The sequence below is a fragment of the Antrostomus carolinensis genome, unplaced genomic scaffold (assembly GCF_000700745.2).
Source record: "Antrostomus carolinensis isolate BGI_N321 unplaced genomic scaffold, ASM70074v2 scaffold2031, whole genome shotgun sequence".
In the NCBI taxonomy this organism is placed as follows: Eukaryota; Metazoa; Chordata; class Aves; order Caprimulgiformes; family Caprimulgidae; genus Antrostomus; species Antrostomus carolinensis.
In genome coordinates, this window is record NW_010296109.1 from 74924 (window position 1) to 84566 (window position 9643).

At 36.5% G+C, this 9643-nt stretch overlaps 1 protein-coding gene across 1 annotated transcript in view; it reads right to left on the reverse strand.

The window, feature by feature from the left end:
• Positions 1–2132: 2132 nt before the first annotated feature.
• Positions 2133–9643, reverse strand: part of OTULIN (OTU deubiquitinase with linear linkage specificity) — a 10860-nt gene continuing 3349 nt past the window's right edge. Inside the window, exons 2-7 of the mRNA XM_010178145.2 lie at positions 8950–9023; positions 8036–8130; positions 6691–6834; positions 4370–4495; positions 3074–3343; positions 2133–2438 (exon numbers count right to left, since the gene is read on the reverse strand). Of these exons, the coding sequence (XP_010176447.1) occupies positions 2244–2438; positions 3074–3343; positions 4370–4495; positions 6691–6834; positions 8036–8130; positions 8950–9023 (904 nt within the window). The 3' untranslated portion in view covers positions 2133–2243. The remainder of the gene's footprint in view (positions 2439–3073; positions 3344–4369; positions 4496–6690; positions 6835–8035; positions 8131–8949; positions 9024–9643) is intronic.

The following is a 9643-nucleotide window of genomic DNA, read 5'->3' on the forward strand; positions in this document are numbered from 1 at the left end:
CCACTTCATTTAATTTATTGACTCTTTCAGTTTATTCAGCAGAATACAGGGAGGAGACCCAACAGAAAAGCAGCATTTATCTATTGTCTAAGTCTTGATGAAACTGCCAGCTACCAATTCTATACTTAAAATTTAAGTTAAATCAATATACTGCACACCACAGTGTGGACTCATTGCCTGTTTGTAAAATACAGATGGAAAATAGAAAGCAACATCAATTTTTCTACCATTTGTTACTCAACCTCTGCAGGAACAATACGTGACTTAAGGTGCACACGTACCTTGTGCTCAGTCCTGCGCTTCTCAGTCCAACATACAAGCCAATTCTGCAAACTGCTCACATACCCAGTGGCTGCAAACTCAGCCCTTAAACAGCCTCTGCTTTAGAGGCTTTTGTCATAACATTCAGAGCCACTGCTCCAAATGTAGGACAAAGATGTCTTTTTCAGAGAGGTGTTGAGTTGATTAAAATTCATCTCAAGAATATATGACAATTAGAAGACATCAAGATTTCAATAATTTCAGTTATTTAAATTATAACTGCAGCTCTTACTACCAGAGTTCAGCAAGTTGCAAAAGCTATTTTTTTTTCTTTCCCCTTCAGCATTAGCTGGTTAATAGTAATTCAGGGAATTTTTTTTTCTGTCCAAGCTGATAACTGCTTGCTTTACATCTATTACTATGCTTTGCAACTTTCAAGAAACAACTAATTTGAACAAGGATTTCAAAATTAAAACCTCAAAAATATAAAGTTAGAGAGAAAACAAGGCATAAAACAAGAAACAAAGTACTGCTAGATGAACTGTTTTATTTTTTTTAAACCCTTGTAGCTCCCAGAAATTTTCAGTAACATATGAAACTAGTTGTTTTAAAAGGTAAAGACAACGTGATAAATACAACACTGAGTATATGACAAATCTCATGAAGATGTGTCTAAACCACATTTTAGAACATGGTGAATACACATTCTCATTGTGTAATTACCTTGCACAATAAGAGAAAAGTTAACAAATTAAGTAGAACAAATGAGAATTTAAAATTTTGCATGCTAGAAGTTTTGCATGTCATTTCCTCCAGACTAGGTGAATGAAAATTTGAACAAGAAGTAGTTTCTATAATCTTATCACTTTTCTATAAGAAGGCCTTCTAAGAGAAGTCAAGTGATCTGTGTATGACCATCGTTTCACTTCAATCAATTCTCACACTCTTGTTCCAAGAATCATCCCTAGGGCACACTTCCACTTGAAGCTAAAGGTATGTCAGCTCTCCCAGCATCTGATACATTCTGTATTCCTTCAATTTCAACCATAACAAATAATTCCAAGTAGAAACAGAACCTCCCACATATTCCTCCCAAGAGTGGAGAAGCTGCACCATCTACTGCACTCCCTGGTCAAATTAAAATCCCGATGTTCTCCACAGCAGCTACCAGCAAGGAACATCACCACAGGAACAGCAGTAAGAACAGACGTGGAAGTTGGTGGGCACCTGCTTATCTCGTATCACCTACCACAACTGAAGAAGGAATTCTGTGTAGGTTTTGAATTTGTGACCTAACAAATAACTATTATACTCGAATCTCTTTGCCATGAACCTCTCAAGGGCTGAAAGGGGAAGAGCTCTCAATTTTCAGTGTAACAGACGAGTGGCTTCTAAATAAGAGATATTCATGTCAGAAAAAAAAAACCCCAAAGCATTAGAAAACTTGAAATAGCATCTCTCTCATAGCATAAACCATGGCAGGCATTAAATTCCAACTGCAAGAGAATTATATTGCTTCCTGAGATCCAAGATTTGCACAAATTGCCTCTAAGCAGCATTACAAATATTAGTCAGGACACTGCCAGCTTACTTTTCCAGAAATTTCCATTCATCATTACCTCATTATTTCAAGGAGCAGAAGGTCAGCTAATGTCTTACCACAGAGCTTCAGCCATCTTCTGAAAAGAAATAAATCTATAGTTTTTGCATTCCTATTCAGAGTAAGCCCTTCAAAAAAAGGATTGCAGAAGTTGGGGGCAGAGGGGGGATCTGCTTTTTTAGGGGCAACAAAAGCCATACTTGCAAAATTTTTACTCCTTAAGCTAGTACCTATTTGATGTTTTGGTTTAGATGTAAGCTTCTAAAACATGGATTTCAAGTTGCTGTAGATTTAATAACGCAGATTTCATCACCATCCTGTTTCAAAATAGCACTGGAAAGATCAATAAGCAGCACAGGTTTGTCTGCCAAAAGTCACTTGTTTACAGCACAGTCTCTTGGCACATTCTGACTGGAATATTATAATGTCTGTCATCCTCAGTTATGAGAGTCACCACAGGCCAGTCCTCCTCTGGGTCATTGGGATAAAGTGTGATGAATTCATCAGTGCTGTATTTATACAGTCGATACACTTGGATGGTATACTGCAGAGCGTAAGCGAGGAGAAACATTTCCACCTATGTTGGAAAAAAGCAGAAATACAATGTGTGAAATAAACACGCCGTTTACAAGATATTTCTCGTAACAATACTAAACTAATACCCATCACATGTAGTTTTTCAAAGAAAAAAAAAAAGAAGTAAATGAGAATGCATTATCTATGAGCAACTTTAGTTCATTTCCTCGATCATTCAAGCCATTCGTAACTTGCTGCACAAACACCTCTGAAGATACTGTGGAGCTCTTCAGATCCAACAATAGCATAGTACGATATTAATGTTAAAGAAAAGCTACTTTATACAGAGAATCCCACCTCCCTACTGCCACAAAACAGGTAGGAAAGACATTCTCTCATACCAGTATTCATCTCGTTAAGTCCCTAAACCAGACAAGAATGGGTTCCAGGGACTGATCCTTTCCCTCGTAAGAGGGTACTCTGAACTCTCTAGCCACACAGAAAGCAGAGAGAAGCATCAGCCACCAGACAAAAATCAGTGTTTAAAAGGAAGGCCTTTACAGACTGTTAATATTTTTCCCAATGAAAAAACAGACACTACACCATTAAAATTAGCTAGACCAACAAAAGCTGGGTGATTTCTTAAACCACTCTCCAAGACAGGAAAATCATACTATAAGAACAATCTCTCCTTACTTGTTCAAGGCCTCCACTGTGACCAATGTGATTCAAGTGATTATGCATTAACTGACAAGGGTTGCTAGATGTATCCCGTGCAAACAGTAACCATGAGAAGACAGGAACTCTCCTTCCATTTTTATCATCGTTGTATAATTCAATGGCAGTCTTAAGCATCAAAAACTTCAGTGCTTCATAAAGACTATACTCCTCCTCTTCATTTTTAAACAATTTATCACAGGCTTCTTGTTTCTCAATAGGACCCTTGATTTCACTTATACTCTTCCACTGTAAAAAAAAACCCAAAACAAAACAAATGCAACATGTATCAATAGGCATCAATGTGCTAGAGCTGTAAAAAAACACTTGTTAATTGCCAGATCCACAGCACAGGCACTCAGAATTTGAAATTATGAAGGGCTTTGTGCCTTTTTAAAAACACTCAAAAATATTTCCACAGCTGTAGTCCTATCAAGGTCAAGTTAGTTTGATTTTGCTTAAATTTGTCCTTAAGCAAAGTAAAGGATGGAGATGTTGGAAACTGTGGCAAGGTGGCAAAACAAATATTGTCAGGGGACAATAAGCAATAAGATACAAACTCTTTGTTTCCTGTGTCATAAATCCTACATCCTTCATATTCTTTACATTTCAGTTACTCTGAATGCATATTTCATTGCCACCCTCAGAAACTGCTTGAATGCAGCCTTTAAAATATTCTGAAAAGCCTTCAAAAAAAAAGAAAAGAATATGCATACACAGTAAGAACTAAATAGTTTTTAAATAGGTTCCAGATTTCAAGGGGGAGAAACATGGGGTCAAGTAATATACACTGAAAGGGCACTACCATTTTCCCCGTTAGGTTAACCTGGAACAAAACCATCCAAACACGAAACAAACTACCCCTTTGAAATTATTTCAGCATTATTCTGTTGGGTTTTTTAACTTTCCATGAACTGTTCAAGGTAGCAAAAACATTTATCTGTAGTATACATCATTCCTTCAAATAAATACAAGAAATAAGGGAGGTAAAATGTTACTTTATTACATTTATTTCTTAATTGAAACCTGTCTAATAGTTTTCTGCAGAGCTGTTTACAAATTAATTCCAGCATCAGGCTAATGCAAGCAGTGGAAGACCAGAAAAGTCCCACAGATCTGAACACACGTTCTTTCCTTGATTTTTTTGCAGTATACATTGTGGCTTCTTCCCCCCCCCCTAGTAAAAGCATCCTCATGCTAAAGTCACCACATTCAAAAGTCTTTGTCATTTTTCTTATTCACAAGTGAGCAAGAATAAGCAAATACTTTTCCAACCTTTTTCCTTAGAAGCACTAAATATTCTTTAATTTCATCACTTATTTCTCCCATCTTCCTGCCCAGTTTCTGTTTTAGCTGCCACTGCTTGATCCAGTCATATTCACTCAGCAAGTTTTCAGGAAGCTGGAAGTTAAGAGAAGACAGTTTAAGTCAAAAATCTTGAAAGGAAAAGCCACCACCTTGCCCATTATTATTTTACTATTTTATTTTATTTTTTTACATTTTGCACCTTAAAACAATGCCTCATATGTTCTTCTGAACAGATGCCATACTAACATGTAACTGAACACAACTGGCTCTTTATAATACTTGCTGGATAGCAGTCAGAACAGTGGTCTGTTACTATTCCTTGATCTAACCAATACATAAGCACTGGGAAAACTAATCACCCTAACCTACTCATGGCTTTTTTTTTTTTTTTTTTAATTTTAAAAAACCTCCAGCAGCATATGACAGTGACAGTGCTTGAAAGCGTTCATGGGAACAACAGAAAAGAAGGTTAAAGATGTGATGACATCCATCAGTTAAGCCAGAAGTCTTGGTAGAGTGCAAACTACTTAGCCCAGAACATACAAACTGTGTTTTCTTTTCAGAGAAAACACTATGGGACTGGTTTTCTGATAAAGAAAACAACATGAGGATTAGTGGATGCATCAGATCATCCTTCAGCCTCAGAACTGCCTCTTTTACCCTCACTTGCTACGCTTACTCAGTTACGAGCTTTTACACTTCTCTTGAAGGACACTGTGGCAGTTGCGTGCCCAGTTTTTTACCCTCATTTATTAACCCATTTTACCGCCAGAACTAGGAAAGTAATTTGTGTCTCACATTGAACTAAATATTTGGCTAAAGCAGCACAGGTACCATCAGCCATTAACAGACAGTTTTCATTTTACCAGTACACCAAATTAGTAGCATGTTCTCTTTAATGGCAATCAAGTATTTAATTTGCCAGATACACGCAGATCCTCCCTCACTCCAGCCTGGCATCTTATGCTAATCTGACATATAGAACTAAATAATCAAAGGTTATATGGCAGAACTTTGTTGAGATTGTACAGCTTGCTGTCACCACACTTTCTCTTACACGTCCCATGCTTTGATGCATTAAGAGTTTATATTTTTGTGTGTTTTATCTAGTAAGTTGTACACCTTTAAAAAAAATTAATTACTATGATATGACACATTTTCCTCTACAATCACGATGGAAAAAAATAGCAGTTTTTAAGTGATGTTCACCTAAGCACACCATTTTTCAAAGTTTGCACATTTGTTAAAGGAGCACTGGAAAACTATATTCCCAATGTGGAGACGGTCGTCAGCTGGAAGAATGCTTTTTAGAAGGAAACCTTTTTGGAATGTAGTAAGAAACGTTTCATAGAAATATCTTTAACAGTAATTACAAAAACACACCAGCAGAGGTTTACTTAACAGTGACAGTGATCACAATGAGAAGGTTTAAGATGGCATTAAAGTTACACAGGAAGGCAGCAAGAACAGCATGACTCTGCCTGGACTGCTAGCCTACAACACAGAGTCTGCACCACTCGTTCATCACTTACATTTCCAGCAGCAAGCTGGGCAACTGGAAACTGACTCTCCTGAAGCGGCCCACTTTTGTGTAGGCAGCTTCCTACATGTTTCTACCATGTTCACCAATATCACCAAACGGACTTTGCTGACACAAGACAGTTTCTGGAAAATTTTTCTTCTCCTCTTAGTAAGACACCTGGCTTCATTTATCCATCATTGTTCCATAAGGACAATTCTTATCAGGTTGGAGTTGCTCTTACACACTTATTTTAAGTAACATTTAAGACACAGGTAATACATTCTGAAAAGCCTGTGGAATCTAATTTGTTGATCCACTTTCTAGTGACACCATATAAAGCACACAAGAATACCTATCATAATTTTTTAAAGTTGTGTGTTTGTTTTGGTTTGGTTTTGGGTTTTTTTTCAAATGCACTGAGAAGAAGTTGCATGTTTTTTTTGTTACTACCAGCTGCCTTATGGGAAACCTCTTACTGCCATATTACCTGTATTAAGAAGAAACCAAGAGGGTAAGATGAAGACAGACAAGTTACATTACAGTCAGTATTACAGTAACATTTATATATTGTAAAATGGAAATTAAGGGAACCTCGGCTCAATTCCAAGTTGAAAGAATCACTGTAAATCAACAAGAAAACTTGACAGTACTACTTCTGAATTCAAGACAGCATACAGCATTATAGAGAAATGAGATCATTAAATTACCCAATAGATATTAGAACCAACATTCCTTTACTGTCAGAAGATGAGAGTCTGACACGCACCATAGTAAAATCCTCACTCTGCAGCCAGCTTGGTAACTGGGTAGCTTGGCTTAGTGCCTGGAACAGAGTTGCCCTGAGAGCACAATAGTTATCTCCTCGTACTCTCCTTATAGATGCAAACTTCTGAGCAACTGCTTCATATCCCTAGAAAAACACAAAATCCAAATAACATGAAAGCATTAATAAAACATTTTAAGGTAATGCATGCATATCATAAAAGATATTGGAATATTAGTATCCAAATGCTAATACTATTTTAAAAAGAAAAGGATTTGATCCCCTACCCATTTTGGAAGTTCAAATGCTTTTATATCACAAATTCTGCTTTGAAAAAAAACTTCCTTAGTTCTTATGAATAACAAAAAAGAAAGCAAAGAAATTTAAGTAGATACTTGGTTGTGGCACTTATTTGATAGCAGAGAAGAAACATCATTGAAATGTGGGTACCTAACACACTTAAATTAAAAAATAAATCCAAACATACATACACAAGACTATAAATTTAAAAATATATCATGCTTACAAGAAGTTTCAGCAACAGTTTATTCCATTTACCCAATACATGTCACATGTAGCTTGTCTTTGCCTCAGGCAATATTTGTGTTTACACTGAAGTATCCTGACACATGCCTCAGCACATCTGTCCCCTCCCTCTGCTGTTCCCAAACACACACTTTTAGCAGCAGCAGCAGCAATGCTGCAATGTAACTTCTGAAGCTCAGCGTGTCTCTTCAGCTAATCTAGCAAAATCCAATGCCTTGTGCATCTGTATTTCTCTCTTACTAATCTCTTGAAGGTGACACATGGATCTCGTATTTATGGAAAGTATTTTTCAGGTTTACTCAAATTGTGTTGAAAAAAACCCACAACAAAAACCACCCACCCAACCTTATGTTTTATTTTCCACCATTTTAGCTCAAGATTAATATAAGAAAACTAGTCCAAAACCTGCAAAAAATTAAGAAAAATTGAGCCTATTCATTAGTTTCCCATCTTAAAAATCATGCAATTCACCAAATTCAGTTATTTGCCTTCTGTCAAAAAGTTTGGTTATCTGCTCTGCAATTTCAACCACCCAGATTATTAACATTTTATGTAATAAACCAAATTTAAAACTTTAATTGAAAACAATAGCGAAGAATGATATTAATCAAAACCCTACACTACCAACAAGTAACCTTACCAAAAAATACATTCCAGTCAACAGCCACTTCTATGACCAGACAAGGGAAAACACTGCTACTGTATCTCCCAATTTAAAGATTGTTCCCATAGGAAACCACCTTCTAAACATATGAATGAAAACAAAAAGCACAACAAAATTCAACAAAAAGAGAACTGATACCTTTCTCATCCTTTTTGCTGCTGGTGTATTTCCTCTCCATTCTTTCCTGCAATACTCCATGATGTCCATTTCAGGTGCAACACTTAGTTTATATTCTGCCAAAACAGAGTATGTAACATTCTACTGAGAACTGTGAAACAGAACATCATAGAAAAAGCACTGAATTTCTAAGTATGCCCTTATCACTTTAACACTGGTGCTAAAGGAGACTGGCAGCATAACCTACAGCTACTAAGTAATTAGGAGTGCTGGAGGCAAAAACCCCAAACCAAACCAGCTTGCTCTGAAAATGACAAATAAGCAAAAATAATGATGTACTCCAACAAAACAGAGAACACTCTCCTCTGAAAAATACTAACTGTCAAAGAGCAGAAATTAATAATTTTCTTAGCAATCAGAAAAATGTGGGGTGAAAGTTTCTCCTCTTCTTTCAGAAGCCAGACTATAAGCAAGAAAGAGAATAGATCCTTCTGAATAAGCTAGAAACAATGGTAGAAAGAAGAAATACAGTTTTCTCTTGGAATCCCAAAAGCCTTCATTCCAAAACAGATAATAATAAGGTTATCAAGGAATCCCAGCAACAGATGCTGCTATAATGACCATAAACCAGTAGTTTTCAAGCATAACACTCCCACTCATAACACAGGCTATATGACTGGCTTCCAAAGGATTCACATTCTCTTGTAAAGAATTTATAGAAACATGGGGGAAAAAATATACTTAGAGCAACTGGTTTTACATAAAATTGATCTTTTCATCAAGTAATCTGTACAATGTACTCAGTCATTTTAAGTAGCTTCTATTGCACAGACACATCTGTGCACAAAAATCCTTGGAAATGAGGGCATCAAATAATCACAAATTAGCGTTACAATTAATTGTAACACTGTCTTTGAAACAAAGTTCAAAAGTACCTGAAGAGCCTGTCTCAGAAAGTAATATTTTCTCTCTCTCTATTTCTTCTGCATCACGATACATGTCCTCCTCACTGCAATAAAAATCAACACATAACACATACTTAATGTAACAGCACAACTCTTACAGTAATTTACTTTTTCCCCTGTTTACAATTATAGGCAAGTACTTAAATCCTTCTGCAGGTATTTTTTCAACTTGATTTGCTTTCCATCTTACACATTTTCAGAATACCAACATAAGTTCTCAAAAAAAAGAAAAGTATTAAAAAAAACTTCTCAATTGTTTCCCTCTCTTATTTATGACACCTACATTGGCAATGAGTCACTGTCCAAATTTCTCTTCTGCTGATTGTATGGAGACTACAGAGTACCAAAGTGTCTTTGTATTTGAAAGTTTTACAGGATAAATTTGCAAAAGATACAAGCTAAAATGCCCTATTTACTGAGTACATGAAGACTGCAACCTAAGCATGCCACTAAGAATGCATTACTCACCAGAGCTTTCTATCTGAGCTCCACTGGGGCTGAGCAGCCTGCCTGGTAACGAGCAGAGTACGTGACAGAACACGACAATGAGAAGTAGCTTGCTATCTGCAGCGGGTTTGAATATTACAGACTAAAAGTAAACAAAATTCTAAGAGTGAGCCAAACTGCAGCGTACAGGCTAATGGAAATCCAGACAAACATTTCT